The following is a 27,870-nucleotide window of genomic DNA, read 5'->3' as shown; positions in this document are numbered from 1 at the left end:
GTGATGCCATTAAATCTGCTACATTCTCCACAGCCTGGGTCACTACAGTTTGCCTTGTCTAATTATAAGTCCCACTGATCTGCCTGTAATTACCTGGACACACCAATGTGCTGCACAGCAGGATTGATGCACAACACATTAAGCCACACTGCTCAAATGGTCTGTTCTTGATGTTCTGGCACTTACTCATGTTCTGGGGCTCCCATGCACCACGCTTGAGGGTGCTGGGGTGCAGCACAGCCTTGATGCTCCCAAAGTGCCCTGAGATCCTCCTTCATGTGAGCTTGCTGATGATTTCAGCATCCAGTGTGAATCTCTGTTTTCCAAACATCCCACTACTCATTTCAATTATTTCCTTATTAACTCCAGCTTTAGCAAGTACTTAGATTACTGGAAATATATCCATATCATATACAAAAATGTACACTCCCCCAGTAAAGCTGTAACATGTACCTGTAACGCGTAGGACACTGACAGTCCCACCAGGCCAGCATTCAGGCTGTTCCTACCAATCACAGCAAAAAGGGCAGCAAAAAGGACAATGCAGTTCCCCACAAACTCAACTCGGATGCCCAGCCACCTGGGAAGAATGCAGAGGTAAGCAGTGTGGGAAAAGGTTGCCTCGGACCAGTTGTGCAAACAGGGTTATCTAAGTGGAAACAAGAAATTATGTTTTACCTGTTTGACACTACGCCAGGATAATAACTCTTCTGATTTTCATCTACCCTCAGATCACTGATGTCCACGAAGGCCTTCACTCTCCTGTAGGCTCTGATAACACTGGCCCCTGACACAGTCTCTGAGAAGTGGGAGTAGATGGGGGATCTGCTCACAGACTCCAGGCGCTTCAGCTGGCGGGAGGTTGCCACATAGAATCGCTGCCATTTTTCACAGGAAATTGAAAGGTTCATGAAATACTTTCACTTTTTAAATTAACAGTGAAGAATTTCTTAGGTTAAGGATTTAAAGGAGGTTGCTACTAATGCACTCCAACCCTCTAAAATATTGTCCAAAATTAGGAAAAGTATCAAGAAAGTTACCTTTACATCATTCCACAAGAGTATTGAGTAACTGCAATTTCTATAGACTGAAAGTTGAATTTATCTATGTCCCTCTATATTTAATTAATATAATCAAGCAGAATGAATCCATTTGTAGGAGCCTCATTTTCCAAGAAAACAAATTGTGCATTTGCACCTCCATTATCAGGTCTCTATTTACAGTCTGTAAAATAAGTTTGACTATGGCTCAGAAATCAATAAAATTGATGCTTTCTATTTTCAACATTTTAATTCCTAACTACTTTGAAAACTTTTCAGTATGTCAAATATATCCACATTTAATATATTGGCATGCACTGCAGTGCTGGCTCCAGCAGTAAGGTTACTTTTTATTACTTAAAAGCTAAAAAAGTTTATGCCTATCTGTTTTATGGCCACATCTTGCAGGACATTTCTTTTTCTGAAAAAAGTAAGTAATGTTTTGTTTATATAAACACATAGCTACTTCAGGTATTTCCATTTCACCCACAAATCAGTGTTGTTTTCCCTAAAAAGAAAAGGAATGGAATAATTGCAATAGTTGTCACACATTTTTCCAGTTACCTGAACAAAGAAGTAGAGAATTGCCAGTGGGACTATAACCACAGCAAAGAGTGGAGTGCTCGCTATGATAACGATCATGGTGGACAAGGAGGTGAAGAATGTCCCCAGGAACATTATGATGGTGTGTGGGATGACCTCATCAATGATGTAGATGTCCTTGGAGAAGCGGTTGATGATGCGCCCGGTTGGGGTGGTGTCATAGAATGACTGTGGGGTGTGGAATTTGTTCTCCAGCAGTGCAGCATGGAGGGTCCGGGCAGCACTGATGCCCCCCATAGCCAGCGTGAAGGTGCTGATCAGCACTATGAGCCCTGACAGGTGAGGAGCAGATGTGTTATCCCATGATGTCCATGATTCACAGCTTCCCTGACCCTTGGCAGTTCCTGTTGTGGTCCAAGCTTGTTTTACTTCACTTTATTTCCTGCCCACCCTCTCTTCCTGTGCACATCAGCATTGCATCCACTGCTGCCTAAGGCACAGGAACATCCACAGGATTCACCATCCTCTCTATGGGAAACAGACACATAACCATCTTCCTGCTGTTTTCCACAATCCTCCATGATGTCCTAATGTTACAACTTCACCCCAACCCTTCATCCCCTTCTGCACTGAAATGTGCATGTTTTCTTTCCATCTTGCTTCTCTCAAGCTTCCACATCACCTGTTCAGCCCCTTCAAGGGCTTCACAACAAAATTAAAAGTGTTGGGCTGAGCTCAGACTGTGTAGCTCCAGGTTACATGAGCTTTCTTGCTTAGGATAGGAGCTGCGGGGCAATTTTCACAGAATCATAGAATGGTTTGGGTTGGAAGAGGCCTATAAGATCACCCAGTTCCAACCCCACCACCACTACCCCAGGCTGCTCAGAAATCCATCCAACCTGGCCTTGGGATGGGGCAGCCACAGCTTCTCTGGGCATCCTGTGCCAGGGTCTCACCTCCAGCACAATAAATAATTTCTTCCTAATATGTAATCTAAACTTATCATCCTTTTGGACCACTAGCAACTGGTGCCACGTTGGGGTATGATGACTTTACCTGTCCTCACCTTGCAAGAGGCCCAGGGCAGCGTAGACCCCAATTCTCATGGCTGTGTTGTGTTGAGTCCCATTTACCACCGGTTCATTGGTCCAGTCACTGAGCCACACGTTGGCCCCGATGGCAGCAGCATTTTGACAGCAATACAGGAAACAGATCACCAAAGAAATGACAGGGCTGACAGCCTTCATGTACTGCCAGAACACTGCTAGCTTTACCTGCAAAATCACACAGTAAAGCTGATTTGCACAACCCACACAAGGAGTTTAAAGAGAATCACAATATAGAAACATTCTTTGTGAGAGGAACTGCTGACAAAACTTTAACACACTCTGACACCAGCCTAACTCAAAACTGCCTGAACTCCTAAACACCACAGAGAAAGGTTCATCTGCCTGAGCTCCATGTCAGGATGATGGCTTTCAAAACAAGTCAGAAACCTCTCTGAAACACTCTTCTCCTCCATGTTAAGGATTGGTATTTCATTACTTTTGTGGGGTTTTAGTTTTTAAGACTATGCCAGAGGGGGAAGAAAAAACAAAAAAGGAAAGAAAGAAGCCAGATCAAATAGGAGCAAAAGATGGGTAATAAGAATAGGAGCCAAGATTTTCAGGAAGTAGAAGCAACTTGGCAGGAGTATCGTACTCAAGACAACTTTAAATGGCCTATTCAAGCAAAAGTGTTGAACATGCCTCCACTCTGTGTCTTCACAGCAACTTAAATGAGGTACCAAATGCTAATGCAATCCAACAAGAACATAAACAGCAAGAAGTAAAGGTGCTGTCTCTAAGGTCATGCAAAAAGGCAGAGAAGCAAAAAGAGACAGAGACTCAGGACAAAACTCAGTGCTTAGTAAAAAGTATAAGGAGGAATAATTAAAAGAACAAGTGCTGTTGGTTAGTGACTTGGAAGGCTAAAATAATCCACAGAAAAAGCAGGTCTGTGCCATGGATCATGTACATCAGACTAAACAGGACACACTGAGCCTTCTGAAGTGGAAGGAAGGGGCTTTTTCTTTATCAAACCTCCTTGCTCCTCTTCCATCTGCTGCTCCTCTCTGTTCCTTTCTTTGACTTTTGTGGTACCATCCTCTCTTTTTTCTTGTTCCTATTTCTCTCCCTGGCCCTACTCAGGAGGAATACAGCCTCTTTGTACCTACAAGCACAAAGTGCTCTGTACTTAGGTTGGCAAGTATTTAGGCAGAACAGCCTCACTGGCACCCAGAGGCAGCTGGTTCGTGTAACCCAGTGCTGCAGCTGGACTCAGCAGCAGCCAAACAGTTTAAAAACCAACAGTGCTGAAAGCTCTGCGAGACAAAGGCAGGGCTGATGGAATGCAGGGCTCTGCAGTATTGGGTGACTGTGGAGGGAACTGGAAGAGATTATTTTTTCCTTTTTTTTTGTTCTCCTAAGTATATAGGGCTACCTAGGTGCCAAAATCTCTGCCAAAATCCCTAATCTGAATGATCAGTGGTCACCAGATTAATGCCTAAAGCCTGCAGTTGTGATTTGTGCACATATTTAACAGAACTGGATCTAATGTTAAAATAAAGTGGATTTTTTTTTCAAAAAAAAAAAAAAAAAAAAAGGCAAAAAAAGGGAGGGGGGAATCAAACCATACCGTGCCTGTTTCAGTGGTTTCAGCCTGAATAAGTTTCTCATTAGCACTTTTTCTTGGAAGAGGAGGCTCTGCTGGCTTCTTCTCACAGACTCTTCGTTTCGTTGACATTTTGTTGGGACATTCTCCTCCCTCAGAAGACACTACACTAAGTTGCCTAGTTAAAACACAAGAGTCATTAGGAGAAAAAGGGCATATTGTGGCAGTGCTAAGGCAAGGCTGGGATGTAGTGAATTGGATTTATTCCCAGCTCTTCCACTAAGTTCCCATACCAGCCTCACTCATAGCTGTGGATGCTTCTTCCACCTCTCTGCATGTTCAGGGATGCCAGAAATACAGGATCTAAGAAAGGCTGTGGCAGAGCCTAAGCTCTTTAGGAAAGGCCTTTAGAGGCTTCATGACAAGGCAGACATTTCAAACTAAACCCTGAGCTTTTCTGTTTTCCTATCAGCAGTAGCTGGACAGCATCTATGGGTATGATTATAAAAACCTTCAAAGATTTCCAAGGCTCCCAACGGAAAGGTGCAATGCAAGGAGTTTATTTTTCACACATTTGGCAGCCGTTCACCATTGTGTGGGTAAATACACACAGTGGTGTTATCTGAGAACCAGAGAGCTGCTTTTAGAAATTAGTTCAGTTCAGACTGAAAAAAATACAGAAGGAATAGATGTTTGATCTTGAGTGTTCACATTTATTTTTAAAAGGATACTAAACCAATTTATTTATGAGAGGAAATTGAGGAAACTGAAGCCCAGATGGAGAAGCAGAATGTGACTGACATCTGAAAGATGTTTTTTACCCCAGACACAAAGTAGAATAGCAAGGACCTCATGTTTACCTAAGAAACTGTTTGCGGACCTCGTTTGTCACGGGCTCGTTATCAACCAGGTCTGTGTGGATGCTCAGGGTGTCTTCAGCCAGCAGCACTTCTTCCTCCTCCAGCACTGCAAGACAAGATCACACCTCAATTTTCTGTCATAGGAAAGCACAGAGAAAGGTGGCTATAAAAAGGAAGAGCCATGAAAACAAACCCACCCCTGCTCCCCCAGGAAAATTATCATGCATAAGCTCCCCCCTAGCTTTGTTTATATCCCTTCTGTGCATCACTTCTAACGAAATTGCAAAGATCTTGTGACGTAGGTTGACTGCCAAATGCACTTGTATCACATCCCTTTAACCAATCAGAATGCCAGGCTATTGCCTGTGTTAAGAGTTGGCTCTAGCTAAATTCACTAATTTGGCACATTCTAGACATGAGCCTGGGCTGGGGGAGTCACATCAGGAGCCCTGTAAGCCTCTGCTGTGGCTGGAAGGTGCCATGCATGCTCCTCTGCCAGGCTGGAGAGCAGCAGTGCAGAGGCATGGGAACACTATCACACAGGGGAAACATCCACCAGAATGCTTTTATCTTGCATCATTTTGTCAGAATCAAACCAAGCTGAAAAGCAACCCAAGATTAAAATTTCATTTGGACTTCGCTACATGAAAAATACCACAATCACATATAAAGGAAAAACACACCAGGCTCTGGGTAGCCCCTTTCATACCCAGTTTATTCTTGGCTATTTTGTCTTCTTGCTGAGCTTGACCTTTCTAATTGTAAAATAAATTCCCAAGTTTAAAATAATTTCTCAGACAAGATTGCTTTCTTCTAGGACAAACCACACAAAATTTTGAAACAAATTAGTGAAAAGATTTCTCAGTTGTACAGACCTGGCCACAGACAATAATTTTCACAGTAGTGCAGAAAGGCAAATGCCATGAAGAACCAGGGGACACTACACAGAGAAAGTATCTGTAATCTTGTTGACAGAAGACATGTTTTAAGAAAAAATAATACTGTACTTGTTGGTTCATCCTCTTCAATGTCTTCATCCAGTGCATAATTCCGGAGGAATTCTGCAAAGGCCTTGTTTTGTTTCAGAAGCTCTTGGTAAGATCCCATTTCAGAGATTTTGCCATCTACCAGGACAAATATATGGTCTACCTGAGGTAGGAAGCTAATGCCGTGGGTTACCAGGATTCGGGTCTGGATAGGGAAAAGGAAAAAAAACCACATATCCTTCATTTGCACTGTGGGGACTGACAGTACTCAGCAAGCCAAATACATTTTTGGGACAGGGAATGAATTATTGTGTCAAGGTGAAATGCAAGTGAAATAACACTGTCCACATTAGGCAAATTAGCTTGACCTGATGTAAATGAAGTCTCTTTGCTCCTACTGCTGACAAAAACAGAGAGGAAAGTAAACACACTGAATTATCATTCCCTCCCTCCCTTATGATGATTTTCTTTGCAGCCCTTCCCTTTTGAGCTTCAAGATGACGTGAGAAGATGGCAGCAGGAGTGGAAGGTGCAGCAAAACCACTGCAGTTTGGGTTGTTGTTGCCAAAATCCTCAGTAACATCCATATTTGGTGCAGCTTCCTGGCTGCACTGCCCCAAGAAACAACAATTAACACTACTAGCCTGTGCATGTTCCAGCACATGCCTTGCTTTTTGGAGATCTCATAGAGAAAGGATTTTAAAAGGCAGGGCAGGTTTCTGCCTGTACACATTCTGACCAGAGCACAGTGTTCTGGACGTGTGTGAGCAGCACTCCGCCACAGCCCGGGCTGTGAGGAGAGGTACAGGCCTGGCCAGCTACACACAGAGTCTCAGGAAGGAGCTGTCACTCAGGCCTGCGTGGTGAAACAGCTTCTGTGCTCCTGAGTTTGTGTGTGCTTTCAAGAGGATCTTAAGCCCAGTTTACCTTTCCCTTCAGGATCCCATCCGGGCCAATGACTTTGTCGAAGATGTGCTTGGCCACGTGCGAGTCCACGGCAGACAGGGGATCGTCCAGCAGGAAAATGTCCGAGCTGCTGTACACGGCACGGGCCAGGCTCACTCGCTGCCGCTGCCCCCCCGACAGGTTGATGCCCTGGAGGGAGACAGGAGAGAACAAATCTGTCACACAAAAGCTCTGACTGCTCATGGTTCTCACTCAGCCCAGCACTTGGGTGCTAAATTGAAACATGAAAACTGAAGAAAACAACCCACCCAGAGATGGGTACAGAATGCCTCTAGACCTGCCTGCTAATTGCCAAACTTTCCACTCACCCAGCAAACTGGAGATGCAGTAAGTCTTTTTTTAATAAGCTCCTAAAGGGAGCTGTTAAAACACAAAACAATAAAAAGCGAAACTGTCAACCAGGATGTAAAATGCAAATTTCAAAGCAGGGCTGTGGCACCTGGAACATCTTCCACATATTTCCTTTTATACACAAATCCCCATCTCCACACCATTTCATGTACTCTAGCTCAGACTCAGTAGCCTATGAAAAAATAATATCTTTGTTGGTAAACACAGATGTAAGTGTTTCTCATTAAAATGTGTTAAGGGATGATCAAATTTTTTTTTCACTTGAAGCAAAACCATCTGTTCCCTCCCTTTCAATCCCTACAGGAAAAGGAAGGCCTTCAGTGATTCTGGACAGATGCACCTTTACAATACGAGACAAACAGAGGGCACTCCGCTCTTCCAGGACTGGATGTGTAATTCTGCACCACAATACACACACAAGCCTGCAATTAAGACAACATTCAAGTCAAGTGCTTTCCGGACAACTGCCCTGCATGTTTTTGGTGCTGATTGTAGCAGGGATGCCATCGTGAAGATCAAATCAAACGAAGTGCTGATTTTACAGTGTTATCTCCTTAGCTAGAGCAGGAATCACCAGGCAGGTCTGACTTGAAAAAAAAAAATCTACCTAAAAAAAATTTACCTTCTCTCCTATCTCAGTTTGATCTCCTCCTGGCAGCACTTCTAGATCAGTTTTTAAAGCACAGGCCTCCAGGGCATCTTGGTATTTTTCCTCATTAGGAGCTTGGCCAAACAAAATGTTATCTTTCAGCGTGGCATTCTGGATCCAGGCTTGTTGAGGCACATAAGCAACAGAACCCTAGAAAAAGGAGAGAGAAAATCTCTGACTCATAACAAGCATGAATTCATACTCTGAGTAAGATCTTCAGCATGTCTATGGTTTCTATACATTCACATTATATGTATATGTGTGCTAACTGCTCATGTATCATTGATCAAATCAGGAAACTAACTTCATATAAAACTGGGCAAAACTCAAACATGCAGACAAGCTGCCAGAGGAGCAACTAGAATTCCCTCTGGAGCCTGAGGTGCGTTCTAGGCAAGGGCAGGCATAAGCAGCACATTTCCCTACCATCATTAAATGGTTTCATAAAAAACCACCAACCTTCACAGCCACTTCTCCTTCCAGCTTTTCCATCTCACCCAGGAGAGCAGACACCAGAGAAGACTTCCCACAGCCAACATGGCCAACAATGGCAACCAAAGAACCACTGGGGATCAACATATTTATACTGTGGAGGAAATAAGCTTGAAATGAATTGAACATTAGCTTACTAAAGACATCAGCGGTCTTTAAACCAGGGCTGAAATACACAGTCACAGCCTGACTGGATATAATAAGCAAAGTTTGGTCACTGGTTTTCTCCTCCCTTTCTTGCATACAATCAACTGTAACCATAACTTGAGGAGCAAATGAAAACCCAGCATAACATATCTTGCTGGTTGCTAAAGCAGTAGGTTTGTTAACAAGCCTTCTAAGACTCTTTGCTGTGTTGTATCAATTCATCAGCAAGTCAAATTAAGTTAATAAGCATTTTGAAAACAGACAATCTTCCAGAAGTATTTTGGGGTTTGATTTTAAAACCGAAAGCAAATGTAAAAAAGTAGTGAGTGAATATGTCCCATCTAAAAATGTTCAGACCACTTCAGAACTGTATTTCCTGTGCTGGTAAATAGGATTCACAATGACACAAGAAAAACAGGACTTTCCCAATTAAAATCCTTTACTGTTTTCCCCACTGTGTTCTCAAAGGTACTACTTTAAGCCCTGAAGGTGAACTGATATAAAAATGACTGACAAAGAGACACAGTCTCTTTGCAGCCAAAGTGCTTTTCACTAGTGAAATCCAGTCAAACTTCTATTTACATATATCCTGATGCATAACAGAAGGTATATATGCTTCCAGGCAAATTTTGTTTCTGTTCATACAAGGAGGCAAATGTGCAAAACAGTCGCCCCCACAGTCTAAAGATGGCCTTTCCACTGCCACAGAGATGAATCTGCCACAAGCCTCTTCAAGTAATAGACCACTGCTGGGACACCCAGGTCCCAACACAGGCATCCTAACTGCCCTCAAAATCCATCAGATCAATCTAATTTATACAATGCTTCAGTTAAAAAATGCCTATTTAAGGAATTTATGGAGCCTGTCTTTCAATGGGTAACTATTTTATGCTGGTTCCTGTGAAGTTAAAGCCTTAAAGCCCTGTTCTGTAAAGCTTAAAGATCATGAGGCACGAGCTCCATGTTTTGAAGGCAAAGAAATGCTGACATGTGATGCATAGTTTTTAGCAGACACCTTTCAAACACGCCTCCCAAGAGCCAGAGACCAGGTAGATATTGTATTGCTACTGCACAAAGAAATCTTACTTTTTCAGCGTTGGCTTAAGCTCCTTTCCCCAGCTGAATGTCGCATTTCTTACACTGACGGCATTGCCTGTGTGGCAAAAACACAACAACAAGAGAGGCAGGAGATGTGTTACTCACAACAGCACAACTGAGAACAGGCTGACAGAGGGATCTTTATTTACACACACTGCACTTCCCTTTTCTGCTGGCATGGGAAGCACAGGTCATGAACATGGGAAGCACAGGCTTCTTCAGAGTGAAAATAACTGACTGTCACTTCAGCTCTAGACTGTGACCTGGCAGATCTAGGGAGCTGAAAAGATGCCCTGCTTCACCCTGCCCTGGTGGGGCTGCTCCCTACATGTGCTGCTCAGCATCACCACAACTTTACTTCAGAAACTCTTTTCAAATCAGTAGGAGATCACTGCATGCTGTTTACTTTGATTTATCAGATTAACTTTGACAATCTGCAGCTTTTTGCCTGCCACACCTGGCTTGCTCAACTGTTTAGGGCTACTTCTGTTTTGAACAGAAGTAATCAAAACTGTTCACAAAGTTCTTGAGCATTTGTGCAGTGTGAAAGGTCTGAACAAGTCTTGCTGTCCATAGTCAGAAGATGAGTCAGCAGATGCATTCCAAATTCAGTGCTGTAAGCATCCGGTACATTGCAGATGCAAACTCATGCCCAACCAGCTCAGAAATATGGCCAGGAACTTTTCTGATTTCCACACAGCCTGAACACCAAGCACTTTTAGAGCAGCAGCTTCTTCCCTTTTTTTAAACTCAAGATTAACACTGTTATTTTCTTTTTGGCTTTTTTCCTAGCTCAACCAGTCCAAGAGAGATAAGTCTGCTGCATTTGCATAGTTAAGAAAAATATCAACATCTTTACCTGGTGCAATCACTTTTTTTTCCACACAATTTGGATTAAGTTCATCATGACTCAGGAACTGCTGAATTCTCTTCAGGGAAACACTTGTCTAGGAAAAGAATGTGGCATTATTTCATCATTCTTTTAATGAGGACTTAACGCTCTTACTACTGAAAAAGAATGCATGCACAGTGCCTTGAGCTTCCCCCCATGGGCTTCCTGAACAGTGAGTCATTCCTCCCCTGCAATGAGTCTTATGCTGAGATTCAAGCTTTTAACTGTGAAATTTCTCACACCAAGCTGAGTTTATCTGAGCAAAGCAAAATTCACACAGGCTCACTCAGATGATGTCAGGCTTTCCAATGCAGGAGAGCGGGAAAGGATATTAAAAGGAAAAGCAGCTAAAACAGGCAGATGCAAGGGATCTCTGCATTCCAGAAATCAAGGATATGTTCTTTCAGTTCAAATTTTTCAGAACAACCTGTGCTCCAGGCCCTCCTTACCTGTGCAATGTTGCTAATGACTTGTGGAAGCATACTGAGGGGAAACTTCAAGATATTGAATAAGGACAGAGAGACAAAAGCCTTTTCTGCATCCAGGATGTTGTTCTCATCCACAGAGACATACACAGCAAATGTTGTCAGTGCTACCTGAAAGCCAGAAAGGCAGTTTACTGCAAGATGCCTGGTATATTCTGACATTTTAAAAGTACTCAATCCTGACAGGCATCTTGGAAATAAAAGTACCAACCACAAAACTGGGAAAATTCTGTGTTTCTGACCTTTTCAACGTGCTTTAAAAATGTTAAGTTCTATGGACAAGTAGGTACAGAAAAAGGGCACACAAAATAAAAGACCTGTCAGGTTTCTAGTGGCTACATTCAGTTGAAGTAAGAGTTTCAAGAGGTGAACTACAGGACTCGGGTAAATAAAAAGGAAAAGTTTCTATCAGGTTGTGGTTTCTTCCAGCTCCACCCAAGCAAATTTCCCCATTGTAAACTGCAGCCTAAGCAAATGAGATTCACTAATCAGTAGAAAAGGAAGTGAAATCCAAGTTATTAGCTGGCTTGCTGTATAACAGGGGCCGTCCACTGTGGAAGGATCATCCTGTGCAGCAAAGTCACAATGAGCAGGAAGAGGAATGTGCACTGGAGGAAGTGCAATGACTTTAAGGAACTACAAAAGGGGCAGAATCTCCAGGCTGATCAGATCATTCCTGCAGGGCTGGGCCTTAGATCTCGAGAAAAACTGGCTGGGAATAGTTTTGACCACAGACTTATCTGAATGGTTTTATTCACCAAAACCCTTTCTGCAAAAGAGATCACAGTCCACTGAAGTAGAAAATAGAGGAAAAGACGAAATTGAGGAAAATGCATTTCAGAGTTGGTAACATTATCATTTGGGCTTCAGTTTTCACATTAAATCTTTTTTGAGCTGTAGAATAATTTAACAACTCCCTCTCTCACTAAAACAAGCAGAGCACTGCAAGATGAAGGTAGAAATGAGAGCTAAAGACAGACGTTGTCCTGACTGACTCAATTAAAGTTTCTTTTATTTTGCTATTCACGGATCTCTCTAAGGTTTCAAATTCCAATTTTAATTTGTTATGGGAAATACTTTGAAGTGGTTGGAAATTCTCCTGTGACAGCTATTCCCAGCTTTCACTGGCAGGCTTTATCACAAAATATTTTAATACTGATTAACAAAAGGGCTTTTGAGAACAGGGAACTCTGTATCAAAGCATGTGAATAATTTCTTCAAAAACTTTACATTTTATTTCTATGTACATTAGCAAGTAGAAAGCCTCAGGCTTATCCTTCAAGGGTATACTTGTACAGCTTAGAGAGCCATGAAAATTTAATTTACCAGGAAGGGTGCGCTGATCCAGGCAAAGGTGGACAAAGAGTTGAGATAGGCAGATTTTTTCAAAACTTTCAGCTCATTCTTCCGTATCTCCAGGACCTTTTCTGAAAAGGATGGCTCCCAAGCATAGAGCTTCAGCACCTTGATGCCACCCAGGATCTCGTTCATTAATTTAATGCGGGAGTCTTTGTACCGCATTTGTTCCACCTGGGTTATTGGTAAACACAGGAGACAGAGTCACAGTCAGGACTACAGGAGAGTTTTCAACATATGTCTCACAGCTGTTACAGCCCTCAGGCTACTTCTGAAGAGGATGCAAAAGGTAATTACAGAAAGCCAGACTGTTATAAGCTTATTGTGCAAGTTAGTCTAACTCCAGAGAAATCAAAGGAAATGCCTGGAAAGCAGAGTACAAAAGCCTTCCACTCATTTTAACTCTTAAGAGCTACATTTTTAAACCATCCTAAAGAAAGATTCAGCCACTTCACAAAAATACTACCTTATCATTTCCTTTGATTTCTTCAGATTTTTTTCTTCCTTGTTTGCACATTTTATTTCTTATCCCTTGAAAACTGTGGCTACTTCTAGGGGTTTCTTTTCCTATCTATTAAAATACAGTCTTTCATTCAGTTATTAAAATAAAAACATCCCTGCTCAAATTTATAGACAAAATTCACACACATAAGCACAGCAAGTTATGCATCTTATAATGGGCAAGGGAGAAAAGGAATGTTACTACTAACATGCCAGCATCCAAGAGATGCCTGTATGTCTTTTTAAGGCATATAATAATATCACTGTTACTAAGGCTGTGCTTAAAAGTCCTAATTTATATCCAACTCTTACCTTTTTTACACCAACAGATTGACTTTTAATTTCTATTTTAATCTTCCAAACAGTCTGATAGGTTGCATAGGAAAAGACAATTGTTGGATTTTTTTCTAGCACAAAGCCAAAGGGCACTGTTATATTGGTATTTTTTCAGCTTTCCATGACTAGAGAGAACTAGACTACAAAGAAAGGAATAAAGGATTGTTTTCCCTTAAGATAATAAATGAAATCTGGCCCAGCTAAGTAGCAGTGAACATCAACACTGGTTTTTAGCATAAAACTCAAACTGTCAGGTTTTAGCTGCCACCTCTGAAAACATTCATTTGCAGCTTAAAGAACAGCATTTATTTGCCTTTCTCTAGATAGTCCTAGAGGAACATACCAGGTGAAGGGATATGGAGGCAAACAAACCTCTTGCTAATCCCAAAAGCTGCTTGCTCCAGAGGTATGAAGAAGCGACTGGCTCAATGACAGAAAGCTTTTTTCCCTTAAATTGCATTCAATTCACTATGGAAAAATTATCTAAGATGATACAGTTATTAATATATCAGTACATTCTTACTCATAAGTAAATTGTTGCAAATGGCATCTTATTAACAACCCCAGATGTCTTCATTTCTCATAGCACAGCTGCCAGCTCATGTAACATTACCTCCTCTGCTGCTACCTTACCTGGAATGCTCTGGTTTTTATTGCTATTGCTGAGTTAAATGGGATAAGTAAGACCATCACAGCAACTCCAGCCAGCACAGAAGGCCCTAAAGCCTTGATTTAAAAAGAAAGAGTAAGTTGTTGTACCCAAGTGTTCCCTACAGTCAGGACTAAAACAACAATAAGTGATAGAAACAGAAATCAATGTTGACAAGTTGAACTTATCCCAGTGAAGTGCTGAGATCCCACAGAGTAACTGTGAATAGGAGACAGAAAAATAAGGGACCACTTTGAATAATAATAACAATAAAAATAACAATAATAACTGTTATTATTGTTGTTATTGTATCGGTGATAGGAACTTTTCTCTGGATTTTTCTCTGACCAAGGGAACTGTAATTATGGAATTAACCCAGTACCTCAGTGTGACTACAAGCATACAAACTGCTGGTAACCAGAGCTCAGCTTCCAGCAGAGCAGTAATTCAGAGCTGCTGCAATTTAATGGCTTTTGAGTTGAAATCAATATGGTTAAGTTGGTGCTACTGTTTTATGCAGTAAAAGACATCAATTGCACAGAAACAAGTCTGAAAGCCAGTGCTCAAACTGAACCTGGAATAAACCTGAAACAATGTCACAATGTAGCAAATGAAAAATTATGGTTTTTCCAGGTGAGATTTGTCTCACATTGACTTGCACAAAACTTCTTTATGTAGCAGGATATAATCTCTACACTCGATATTTCCTACGTCCAGGTTTTTGTTTGGTTTGGTCTCTAAACCACTACCCTCAAGCTCTCATTTGTATCAACTACTGGGAACAAGAGTCCAAGACTGAGCCCATCAAACTCGAGAAAGGAAGGGGGAAGACAAAGGAAACATTCTGTTTCAAATGCCCATCTGGCCTGTCAGCAGAACAAAATAATTAAGACATTAAATGAGGCTGTGCAGCACCCTTTTACTACAGGACAGAACACTTTAAGTTGGTAAAAAACACAGCGGCAGGTCAAAGTGACAAAAAAAAAAAAAAAAAAAGGAAAAAGAAAAAGCCTGCACATTAATTAGATGAATTGTGACAATGTCTGTACCTGCCAGAGGAAATACAAAGCTAGAAATATCTGGAGTGGTGCAGACCACAACATGTTCAGGAAAGTCATCAGGTCCATGAAACGTTGGGCATCCACTGACATTAGGTTGACAATTTCTCCAACAGTAGATGAGCGCTTTGCTGAGTTTGTGATCACTAAGGACTGACAAGGGAGAGAGTGTCAATGCATTCACAATCTGGATACACATGGAGAACAAATCCTCAATTATTAGCAAAATGACACTGTCCAAGAATAATGTGCTTCTCCCAAAAGAATAAAATAATTCACCTATATCCATTCCTGATCTCCAAGGAACAAGAGCTCATGAAATGGTTTTGCTTATGGGCATCTCCAGCTCAAGCAGTGCATAGCAATCTGAAGAAAATCTCATTGGGTCTGATCGACTCATAGCACAAACATGTTCTCCTAGATCCCTCTTCCAAACTGTGGAATGGTTTGGGTGGAAAGGAAATTTAAAGTTCCAACCCCTCTTCAATGGGCAGGACCAACTTCCACCATCCCAGGTTGCTCCAAGCCCCATCCAACCTGGCCTTAGACACAGGAATGGGGTAGCCACAGCTTCTCTGGGCACCCTGTGCCAGATCCTCCCCACCCTCACATGGAAGAATTTTTTCCTTACATCTAATCTAAGTCTCTCCTGTTCCTGCATTTAAAGTGAACTGGTATTGGTATGTCTAATAACCTACCAGAACACCCATATGACACTACTGCTCACTGGAAAATTCTGTAAAGTATTAAAGAGGTACTCCTAAAAGCTCACCAAACTGCCAATCTTTTATATTCCAGGAGGCTACTCCTCTCCAACATGCCTAACCTTCCCTAAATAGGTGAGAATTGAGCACACTTGCCTGGCTAGTATTCTAGCCCACAGAATGCTTCCAGCCTTACCTTTCGGTATATCACCCCAATGATGCCAGTCCTCAGCCTCATCCCAGTAACAATGCAGTACTGGAAGTGCTGGTGAAGGACGAGTGTCTGCAGCACAGCGCAGATAAACATCAGAGCTGCAATCAAAAATCCCCACCAGGCTGGGGCATCTTTGTTCTTAATGAAGCCGATTAATACACTGTTTGTCAGCAGCATAGGGAAGGAAAAGGAAAAAGAAACAAAAATTTAAAAACCATGCATCAAATTTAATGGGACATAACACAGCTTCTCCCAACTACAGCATCCTGCCACATCCTCTCCCTAACCACAAAAAGCAAACAGCTCTCCAGGACATAGGCTGAGTTATGATTTCAGTCAAACAACATTGCAAAGATCCAACAGCAAAACCTGCAGCTCTGCCAGTGACAAAGTCCATTTGTAAATGAGCCTGAAAATGAAATATGAAGAGAAACTCTTGGTTTCCCCTGAGATTCAGGGTTTAAACACACAGTGCACTGTCTGAGCTCTGTTAGGGAGGCCCCCAGGGCAAGAGGTGAATGATAGGACAGAATAAGGCAGTGCAGCAGGGCAGGCAAAACCAGCTTCTTACCCAAATCTTCTTCAAGCAGCCTGAGTGCTTCTGCCTGGGGTGTTTTCCCACCAAAAAAAAAAGTGCTAAATTAAAAGACATCCTCCTGGATGGATGCATAAAGAGTCCTTCACTCCTACATTTTTTTTTGTAAAATGGTACCATTAAGATGGCTATAGCAGCTTTTATTGGTAAGTCCTTTTTTACTCCTTCCAGCTCTCACTGCCAGAGCTGCACACTGACACACAGCAAACAAGCAGAGTGACACATGGCAATGTCCAGTGCTCTCAAAAATCATGTTTGTGATTTCAGTCTACTGATCAGAATACCAAACTGTCAAAATATAGGAGAAAAAGAGGTTTTGCTCCATGGTTCAAACAATCAGCAGGAGAAAAATGGACCTGGAAACTAAAAATCAGGCAACCAAAGCTTTGCAGTAGAAGCATGAGGTTGCTACATATTTCTTTTTTCAGTCCAGAGAAATCTTATTTCTGCACTGCTCCATTCATTCATTCTCCAAAAGGGAATAGCTTCAGGGAAAACTTCTTCTGGGTAGTCCCAGGGATTCACCAATCTTTTTACAAACATGAAACTATCTTACATGCAGTCTGCCAGACAGCCATGGCTTTTTCATCTTCCCTTACTATCAGAAGGGCATTTTCCCAGACTGCAGGAATTTAGACTTGAGAAGGAATTCACCATAATATGCCTTGAGATATCACTGAAACGTATTCAGGAATTCATGCAAATTTGAGAAATTCCCAGAATACGTTACACCTAATGTGCTCTCAGGAGGAGCCAGCAGCCTCCTCTTCAGCAGGAGAAGACAGACTGTCAGCTATTAAATGTCACCATACTTGTCAGACCCTCTTTTTAGCAAATTTCTGGGTATATCACAAACCACCCACAGAACAACACGATCTCAGAACATGGGTTATTTTTAAAAGATACTCAAATAGGAGCAGAGCCTTCTCCTCTCCCTCTCCCTACATCCACCTGTGACCTCCACCCAAGTTCCATTCCTCCCTCATGCATTAATAGGACTTTGTGCTTTTCTATTAATAATTGTTAGGTAGAAATGCTGGTAATTCCACTATTGCTTTTCTTCTAGCTAATGATTTTCTGCTGAATTCCTCACTTTAAGAAAAATACTAATAAAGAAAAAAATGCGGGGATTGTGCAAATTCCTTTATGGATCAGGCTGAGCAACTGGCCCTCCCTGAAGATGGTGTTCCTCATACAAAGAGAATTTTAAAACAGACCACTTCTCTCATAACCTCTTCCTCTGTTTGGTTTTTTTTTTTTAATATAACTATAATTTTCTTTCACATGGAAATTCACTGCAACTGTGCCTCTCACATTCTCATTGCTGAACACAACTAAGAGCATATGAACTCATCTAAATGACCCAAAACCTTTCCCAGGTGACAGCAGTCTGGCCAGAGCACCACATACTGGAGCATCAGACAACATCTGCACATAAAGTCACATCACAGCTGCAACCACCATCCACATATGAGGATATCAGATATTCAGAGACCACTGGATCCAGCCAGCAATGCTTCACTTTGATTTCACAGCTAATCCTTTAGAAATGGGGAGAAATTGCTTTGGACTGAATCAGAGAGCAACATGTAATTTGTAAGTCAAAGCAGCCCACAGCGATGGGACATTTACAGATGGAACATTTCAGTGAACTTGTCCAGTTGAGTTTCCACAACAAAGAATTCATGTCTCATGGCATTGCAGGGGGAAGGTGAGGGAGCATACACATGTGGCACTGTGAGGGAAACTAACTCTTTATTTCAAAAACAATTGCCTTGTGCCAAAGCCAAGCAACCACAGGGATCATATATAGAAACTACTCACAGAGTAAACCGACCTTAATAGCTGAGGGTTGACAAAAGAGAGTAGGTCTTGTATCAACTTGAAGAAGGAGCCAATTAAGAAGTATGGCCCGAAGGTCCGCAACAAAGCCTTGAGAAAGGAAGGTTTCCTATTGTGCCTTTTGTCTCTGATCAGGACTTCTGCTTCCTCTGGGCTGCCACCAGCATGATTCTGTACATGGGTTGATTTCCCCACGTAAGACACATCCTCTTTCCTAGGGAAACAAAACAAATTACAGGAGACAACTGACAATGAGAATGGCATTGTCCTGTGTGAACAGCACTGTGGGAACTCCCCAGATTCTGCACCCTCCTCTGCTCTGCTACTGTCCAACAGCAACACTTCCAACACCATCAAGGTGTGCTCAGCATCAGCTACTCTTGTGCAATTGAGTCTTGTTTTATTTTCTTTTTTTTCTGCAGTACTTAGGGGGTGCAATCCATAGGCCACAAAATCAATCACCATGACATGAGAACAAGGCCCAAAGGAGGAGGAGAGAAGGCTGGACTTCCTTAGAGGCCAGAATTGACTTTGGATCTCAAATTTCATGTATTGGAATCCTCAAAGAAGTGCTATGGACCTCCCACACAAGGCACCCTCACCTACTCCTTCTGGGCCTGTGTTCTTGTTCAATCAGTAGTTGTGCTAAGCCTGTACCCTTATCGATCACACAGCTGCTTCCAGAGAAGCAGAATTAATCCCCCTGGGGCGACAGCCCTTGCAGCAGGCACAGTACTCTCAAAATACAAAGTTTTGCATTTCTGGAAACTTGAAATTGAGTAGAAACCATAGCACATTCAAAACTGGGCCATCCCCAAGATCTGGACCACAGCTGTTCAGATTCTTCCAGGAGAGAAACACTGGGTTCAAGTACCTAAATTTTACTCAGTTGACAATTGAGGCATTTAAACCCTGTTTATCTGCAACCATTTTGTTAACCATTGGAGTCAATAATTGTCGGGGTTTTTCCCAACCTTAATGATTCCAGGATTCTAGGATTCCTTTTGTACTTTTTGCCGCTCTCCCACTGCCAAATAAGCTAATAAAAGTGATTCTTCCACAAGTACTCTTTTAGACTGACTGATGAAAAATGGGCCCAACATGCCCAAACTTCTCTTGAGGGCTCCAGGCAGGTTTTGTAGAAGCCCCTTTGGCGTTTAGGTGCCTGACTTCTGTTGCCCATCAACAAAGGGTATGCTCTGGGAAATTATTTCCTCCATGAATTGCTCTCAAACATCAGCCTGGCAACTCTTCTACCAGAAAATATCAAATTGATGTTGTTTCCTGGGGGCTATGGGACTAGTGAAAAATTTCCTGAATGTCAGACAGGAAAGTTAAGTCCAGGTGGAACAGGGAGAATGAAATTAATCTGGGGCACATAAGCTCTACAAGAAAAAAACAGATGGAAAAGATACCCTAGAAACAGTGAATATTTACCACAAGGCATTTGAAAAATAACTTGTAAGTACTACCAAGTGAGGTTGAATTTATGATTTTTTTTATAAAGACTGTGCAGATTTTTTGGAGCTGGTGAGCTGCAGAGTCCAATAATTCCAACAGCCTGTGAGCATTCACTGTGATCACTGAGGCTAACAGTCCACATGTATAAACTTGTCCACATCCTTTCAGAAAAAGCCATTTGCAAATCCCAACATCTTTGCAATAAAGCTAGAGGGCAGGGGGAGACCCTAAACCAGTCAATTTATTTTTTTTCCCCCCAGACAAGAACAAACAGTGTTGTCTTTGTCTTCCAGATCAAACCTGGAGAGTTTATGAGAAAAGCCTTGTTTTTCTGGCAGCCAGACTGTTAAACTCATTGAAAGACTTGAAGAAACAAGACTACTTGCCCCGACTTTGTGCTATTAAAAATGTTTATTACACTGAGCTATAGCAAAGCAATGGTTCTCTTGCAGCTAAGAGTCCCAAAGGGAGAAAATGCACTTTTAGTGTTTACTACCTGTAGTTAGGTGAGGTCAGGTTTTCAGCAGTGTGTGGGACTGCTCACACCCAGCTTTTAATCAAAGCAAAGAACATGTGTCTTGTTGCCATTATTTATAGCAGGGCAGATAATAGGTGCTGATTTATCTCATGGGAAAACACACATATGTTTTGGTGCTGATACGGCCCTGCATCTTCAATATATCTTCATAAGGACAGTCTCTAAAATCAGAAGCTAACTAAAAATGAGGGAAAATGCATTCCAGCTCTCTCTTCTCCATCCAGCATAGCTCTAACTTTCTCAGAAGAAACTGCACTTATCAGTAAAGTGAGTGAGTAGAAACTTCAGCCCTACAAGCAAAGAGAGCAAAAGAAAGGAAAAATACTCTTTGTGTGCTTTATTATCTATAGTAACATTTTAAATCCATGCTGGTTTCTCCTGTAACTCACAAGAAACAAAAGAATTCTTAGCAATTATTTAACAGTAACTCACAAGACAGCAGTGATACAAAAAAGGTTTGGGAACAACAGAAATGTGACAATCATTACCACAAAAGTTTAAAGCATTAGCTATGTAAGAGCTGCAACTGATTAAGTTTTTAAAAATAAATTACTACTATGTACACCACAAATACTTTTCATCACACTTTCAATGTGTACAAATTGACACAGCATTTTAATGCCATAAAAGCTTGCTCAGAGCAGATTTAATGAAAGTTGAAAGGAAAAAAAAGTATTTACAATGTCTCTCAAGCAACTACCACTAATGTTATTTGACAGGAAGTAATAGAGAATATCTACTTATAACTGAAGCATAAGTAGAGCTTTCAGAGTTCCATAGAGCACAGCAATTTGGAGCGCAGTAATTTGCTTTGTTTTTGCTCTTTTCCCCATCTTAGAATCATTAATACAGTTGCCACAAAGTTTTACCTGAGCTAAATATGACTCATAATTTATAGCTAAATTCACTGCCAATTGGCCCCAGTTTATATGAATAGTTTCCAAAATGCAATGAACCCCATGAGAAAACTCCAGGCATAGTCTCTGTTTTCCTAGTAAAAGTTTTCCTGGACTGCATGCACTCCTGCATGATGGCTGTGCTCTTACCATAAAACAGCCTGAGGGAATAAGATTTATGTCTGCGCAAAAAGACCAGAACCCAGACCATGCACATTATTTGACACCATAAAAATAGAGACATTCAGACAATGAAAAAAACCCCTGAAGCAGAACTATAACACATCCACACTGAGCATTAGTGGACAGCTGCGGGTGAACTGCTGGAAATATTTCAAATTTTAGCTGCAAAATGGAACTCTCCACATCATATTTATCCTTGCCAAGAAAATGACAATTCTCTCCTAATATTAGCAAATAATAGTGTCTTTACAATTTGGCAAGGACATGCACAAAAGAGAACAGAAGAAAGCTTCCACGTGGAGAAGAAATCTCCACAATGAAAGGAAATGGAAGCACAGGCCCCCTCCTTATTGACATTTTTCATTTGAAACACACTATTATCACATCTCTTTGCTTGGAAACATTTTGGACACCAAACAGTGAGAGAAGAAAATAGAGTTGCATAATGGATAATTTTTAAAGATTGGATTAGGACAGAACATGCAATAAAAGGAAATCCTCTCAAGCAGGGGTATAACTGTGTGCAAGTTCTGACCCTCATCCCATTTCCATCAGATACTAGGACAATTTTGCTGCTAGTTTTCTAGGCAACAGCAGCAGGGTCTCAGCAATAAAGTGGGATGTTTCTTCCCCTCCTGCCTTTCACATGTTCTGAGTTTCTTATCTTTACTACTGGGAAGTGAAGACTTGCTCACTGCTCAGAGCTTTAAGGCTAAAAGTACTGCCAGGCCAAAAAAGTCATGATGAAGATGATGAGAAATTCTCTTTGGTTTATGTGTCCAGAAGCTGTGCTCCAACACACCTGGGAGGGATGCAATTATGCAGTTAGACAACTACTAGCTCAGTGGTGAAAAATTGTTCATTTTCTACAACCTAACCAACTCAACAGCTTCTTCTCACACATCTTCAGCCCTGCTCCACATGGGAAGTTGCATCACCTGCCCATGGAGATTTTAAGCACCTAAAAAGTGCGTTGGTGGCACACAAGCCCCACAGGGCTCCTGTTTGCCTCTGCCTAGACATATTAAAAAAAGAAAGTTAAACTATTAATGACTGAAGAATAGGAAGGCTGAAGTGGCGGGTGCATTTTTAGTTGGCTCATTTTCATGGATGAGCAACTTATGAGTGTTGAAAGGACTCAGACCAAGCTCTCAACTTTGCAGACTTTTTCATCTACTTACTGTTTGCACTCTGCTTTTTCTCTGTCCCACTCTTTACTCAGCTGTTGCACGATAGTTTTTGAAGTGTCATCTTCGTTCAGCGACCACAAATCTTTCTCTTCCAGAGGCCTTTTGTACCCATGAATTGCCATGCTGCACATATGGAGAAAAGCAGTGCAATTAAGTTTGGAAAATGGAATTTTCAGTTTTAAAGCATTGCCAGTAGCTCTAGGACTATTCAGGTAACAAAAGCAAGAAGACACTCCACAGAAAGGGAGATTGGAGAATAATTATCACCCTTTGTTCCTTTTATTGATGTTTGCACTCAAGGAAAGGACACAATGTATTTCTAATTACATGTATTTTATTGAAAACACTACTTCAGAAAAAAAACACTACTGCAGAAAAAAAAACAACTAACAGAAGCATTTAGATGAAATTGTGCTATTAAATGGAAACAGTGAAGCTTTAGAAGTGAAAACAAAGTTGATGTGGAATAACTGTCAGAAGTGAACAAAATGCAAAAGTGGAGCTCACTGGAGTAAAAGGAAAATCAGATTTTTCTGAAAACTGCAGTTCCTCAACTGTAAAGGGAATTTTGTCAAGGGATACAAACATCCTATTTGCCAAGAATCTCCCTGGGAAAGCTGAACATTCTGGAAGTTTAGAAAGTTCTCATCCTCTCACTAAAAAGAACTTTACAGGGCTTTACCAGGACAATAAAATTGGAAGAATGAAGATCTCAACCGCTGTGGAAAAATAGGGTCTTAACACGACCTTTGACAGCTGTTCCACTTCTTTATCATGGAGTAGCAGGTCCAATCTCAAATTTGCATCTTTGATACTGCGACCTCAGTTGGCAGCAATAATTTATATACATAACCCAGTTAACCCTCCCTTTTGCACAGCAATGTCCTTACAAAAAAGCATTCACCCATGAACCTCAACAGAAAAAAAAATGCACCCTCAGCTGGGGGAAAGGCTGCCACAATTTATCTTGTGGAGCAGAGACCTACATCTTGGTTTAGGTTGTATTCCTGCATGTGTTGAGCACAGCCAGGCTGCACATCCTATTTGTCATGATACTGTTGCTGCCATACCTTGCAGAGAAAAAGTTTGGGCTCTGTGTTTCTAAAAAGGCAAATGCTCAAAGCGCTGGCACTACTGTGGATAAAAGAGCATCCAACATCAACTACTCACAGAAGCAAAATCTCTGTACTGCTCACTGCAATACAGATCACAAGCAGGTTTTGGGTTTGTCAGCTGTCCAACAGCTTGAAGAAAAAACTCACCTGGTAAACCACCAAAATGTCAATCGTGACAGGAAGCCTGAATTTAACTCGGGACATGGATTCTATAATGAATTTATGGGGGGAAAAATGAAAATAAATAAAGCAAGACATTTACCATTACTTTAACATGACAACAGTCTATTTTGATAATTTTTGGCACATTGTGTGGTATATTACATGTACGTACCTATGTCCTAATGAGACATAAAATTGATTTCTTTCATTTCCCATTTCCCACACTGAACTCCTTTTATACCTAAAAATTGCTTCATACACTGCCTTTAAATCACACCTATAAAGTGAAATGTCATTCTACAGTTTCAGAGATGTTTGTTTTAGGACATGAGCTCAACTTCTCTCTCAGCTTGGTTCAAACATAAATCCAATTATAGGGACTATTTTTGAATTGGAGAAGAAATTCAACCTGTGACACTACTAATATCTTTTGATATTAATGTTTTTCCATATCTGTTCTCAACACATATAGAACTCATTTATTAAGACAAACCTCATAGACTTTTGCTAATTTGAGATGAATGTTAAACAAGTAGTGCACCATATCCTCAAAATCCCTCTTGAAATAATTATTATTACACTTCAGTGCTCACAAATATAATTTACACTGCTGTGAAGCAGCAAGCAGGAGAGCTGCTTTCACTACACAGCTTCAAGCCATTTCTGATGACACAGATAATGGAAAAAGACTCCAAACCACAATACTACTCTTCACACCCAGTGTTTTTAAGAGGTTCACTGAATACTGCCATCTCTATAACAATCCAAAGCTGCTTTCAGTGACAAGTACTCTCAGTGGAATTCTCAAAACACCATACAGTCTGTAAAATCCAAATAAAGCAAAGTGAAAAAATACTTACAGCATCTATATTAACAGGAGAAAAAAATGGAGGCTTCTCTTTAAAACATGAAAGTATCAACTCAATGATTATCAAAGCAAAGTAGATGTAAAATGTGGTAAACCTGAACCTTTCATTTACATGGCCCTAGAGGAAAAAGAAACACTGTAAATGATTGTTTTGTTGCACTTCCAAGTTCCCCATACTCTCTCTCTCCCCACTTTTTCACTGCTTCTTTTGGCAATTCCTTTCTTCCTTTACAGTTGAATACTGCAAAGCAGCTCCCAGCAGGAATTATCTCACAAAAGTATGCTTGTACTCTGACAAGTGCCCAAGAACATGCTTATCTCCAAGCTTTTCATTAAATCATGTCAAGTTCAAAGTGCTTATACATCTTCACTGCATGCAGACACCCTCTGGAATCAGGTCTACATAATATCCTTTTAAATTACCTCTGGGGGTTCTCGCATGATCATGTCTTAAGCATAGGAATTGTCAACCCAGATCAGAGAACATCCTTTTACTTTAATATCTTGTCATTGACAAAGCAGTGAGTGCCAAATACTTTCAGAAGAAGCTGCAGAAAAACCACTGCATTGCATAATAAGAGCTCCATCTGCTCTAGAGAGATTTCCTTTCTTAATCATGAGTCTGCAGTTTACCTAAATCTTCCTGCTGTGAGGATATGTCCTTTATACAGCTCTTTCATGCCCTAATGCCGTTCTAAGTGCAAAAGAAGGAATATTTGGTTCTGGGCAGTCAGAGCAGGAGGAATGTTACCCAGACTTGTTCTAAGGCTCTGCACCCAAAATTTCAAGATGATTATGGATTCAACATTGATCGTCCAATATTTTCACTTAATAAAGCTGCCTCTAAGTGGTGTTTGAAACGGTCTCACCAGATTGCAGCTATTATCTGACAAAGTTCTACCCAGGCTCTCAGTTAAGGTTTAATTCAATCTCTGATGGAATATTTACAACAGCCTGCTAAAAGAAAATCCTTGCTAACAGGATAATGTTGCTAATATTACAAAGAAGCAAGAATAAAAACAAGAAATTACCAAACAGATTCAACACTGATTTCACTGAGGAGAAGTGATCATCTTAATGTTTTCCAAGCACTCTTTTTCTCTCCCAGGCTTTGACAATTTAATCACTGGAGCAACCTGCCTTGCCCTGCTTAGTGAAATATGTTTCTGTGAAAAACTCAACAAGTTTCTTACTTTGGGAGAACCTGCTATGTTTTCAAACAGGAATCTTAACAGCCCAGATTTCTTTCCCTCCAACTTTCCCTCTGTTTCCAGCCCCAGTGGAGTCAAAATTTTGTCCTCAGCACATCAGGCACTGACACAAGGAAGCCCATGGAGCTGTCTAATATGGCCAAGCTGCCTAAATAAAAAAGGAACTTAACATATTAAAATGTGTCCTCTCTGATTACTACCCATCTCCATTTAAGCAAAAGGCTGCAAAAGGGAAAGAGACAAAAAAAGACAGGAGTCTGTTCACATATACACAGCGTTGGCATTGCTCTCTTATGTCTATCAGGTTACCAGCATAGCCCTGGGCTAAGCAAAATCTGCCTTGCCTGAGACATCCAGTTCCCTTCTAGTTACACAAGTCTGAGTCAAAACAACAGAACCAAACTCCTCTCCCCCTCTCCCTGGCAAAACCTGGGCTCAGATCTGCCTCCAAACTCAGGTGACTCATGCTTTTCACATAGATGTGGATGCTACATTTCCTATTCTCCAAGTGCTAACAAGGATAGCTTGTTACCTGTGCTGCTGTAGTCATGATCTTTGACCGTAAGGGCCCCACGGCACAAAGCACAGACAAAAACCAGAAGATAATGAGCACTCCAGAGGACCGGATTCCTCTCAGCCTTTCATACTGGATAAGCAGTGTGGCTAAAAGCTGTAAAAGTAAATACAGGAACACATGAACACAACCCCACCCCAGTGCTACCCTTCTTTGCACTCTCAGTTGGCAGTTCTTAGAGCCACCATTGACTAGGAGGACAGCAGAACCTCTCTGAAATGAGCTCCATCGTGACTTCACAGAAGTCAATGGCAAAACCTCCATCATGTGAGGAGAGGAGCAAATAACACTGAAATAATTTGTTTTGGTGTTTTCAGAGCCTCAACTTCAGAAATCAATTTTTAAACCTTTGCACATAGGGCTGGGAACGATTAAATATTAGCTACAAACATTTTAAACAAATTTAAGAGCTGCCATTTTTCCAATCCAGACAGACCATCCTGACTTGTCTAGAAAATGGTGTTTTTAAAAAAAATTAACCAAGGGAATTAAACTTAATGGGCAAATCTTACTGCTTTATTTTTCATACAACAGCCACAAGCCTGTTTGTCATCCTAGCCAAAGCCAACTTGTTTTGCTTAAGGGAGGAACAACCACCAGATAACAGACACAGCTTTACAAAGTCCAATACTATACTAAACAATGCACAAACCATGCTCTATTGTATCTCTTTATTTAGGCAAAGTCCTACTCAAATTCTCTCCAGTCCTGGATCACGAGCCCGGATAAACAGGTGAAAGCAGGCTGGAAGGCAGAACAATCTCTCCATTACAAATATTTTAATTTACAAAGCTGAATCTACTTGAGAGAGAGAGATTTGTGACTCCAGCCTTTTCAGAAGCAAAATTTGATTCAGTGATACAAATACTAATAATGCAGTTAAAAGAGGTCCAGATAAGGTAATGAAGGCAAAGGGGCTCTTCATCCTTCATCTGTCTAAGAAAAAGTTATTCATACTAGTCATAGTGAACAGAAACAGCTACAAACCACAGTGATGCCAACAACTAGTGGAGTTACAAAATAGACTGGTGGAGGAGTTCTGTTTTGCAGGAGCTCATGGAAGGAGTAGAAGAGATCTGCCCAGCTCACACACCACAGCAGGACACCAAACAGCTGAGAGGAGGCAAACAGAAATGACATTTGGTAAACTCCTCTACAGGAGCAGTCAGAGAGCTAAACCCCCCATTCTGAATCACAGACTCCCAGCAAAACAAACCTGTGTAAACACAATCAGAGCACTGAGCAGCTACAATTTG

The 27,870-nt window shown here is 41.2% G+C and overlaps 1 protein-coding gene across 1 annotated transcript in view; it reads right to left on the bottom strand.

Moving 5' to 3' along the window:
• The window catches only part of ABCC3 (ATP binding cassette subfamily C member 3), a 47,366-nt gene that overhangs the window by 5,591 nt on the left and 13,905 nt on the right, over positions 1–27,870 (bottom strand). Inside the window, exons 3-25 of the mRNA XM_059485813.1 lie at positions 27,602–27,727; positions 26,573–26,710; positions 24,822–24,947; positions 23,947–24,008; positions 22,676–22,807; positions 18,412–18,630; positions 15,962–16,139; positions 15,053–15,214; positions 13,988–14,080; positions 12,488–12,691; positions 11,126–11,272; positions 10,644–10,731; positions 9,773–9,839; positions 8,507–8,633; positions 8,021–8,197; positions 7,009–7,176; positions 6,103–6,286; positions 5,096–5,201; positions 4,260–4,413; positions 2,650–2,857; positions 1,605–1,915; positions 679–878; positions 454–580 (exon numbers count right to left, since the gene is read on the bottom strand). Coding sequence (XP_059341796.1) covers positions 454–580; positions 679–878; positions 1,605–1,915; positions 2,650–2,857; positions 4,260–4,413; positions 5,096–5,201; positions 6,103–6,286; positions 7,009–7,176; positions 8,021–8,197; positions 8,507–8,633; positions 9,773–9,839; positions 10,644–10,731; positions 11,126–11,272; positions 12,488–12,691; positions 13,988–14,080; positions 15,053–15,214; positions 15,962–16,139; positions 18,412–18,630; positions 22,676–22,807; positions 23,947–24,008; positions 24,822–24,947; positions 26,573–26,710; positions 27,602–27,727 — 3,504 coding nt within the window. The remainder of the gene's footprint in view (positions 1–453; positions 581–678; positions 879–1,604; positions 1,916–2,649; positions 2,858–4,259; positions 4,414–5,095; positions 5,202–6,102; positions 6,287–7,008; positions 7,177–8,020; positions 8,198–8,506; positions 8,634–9,772; positions 9,840–10,643; positions 10,732–11,125; positions 11,273–12,487; positions 12,692–13,987; positions 14,081–15,052; positions 15,215–15,961; positions 16,140–18,411; positions 18,631–22,675; positions 22,808–23,946; positions 24,009–24,821; positions 24,948–26,572; positions 26,711–27,601; positions 27,728–27,870) is intronic.

The sequence above is a fragment of the Ammospiza nelsoni genome, chromosome 19, assembly GCF_027579445.1.
Source record: "Ammospiza nelsoni isolate bAmmNel1 chromosome 19, bAmmNel1.pri, whole genome shotgun sequence".
In the NCBI taxonomy this organism is placed as follows: domain Eukaryota; kingdom Metazoa; phylum Chordata; class Aves; order Passeriformes; family Passerellidae; genus Ammospiza; species Ammospiza nelsoni.
The sequence above is the reverse complement of the archived record's forward strand: the minus strand, read 5'-3'. Positions and strand labels throughout refer to the sequence as shown.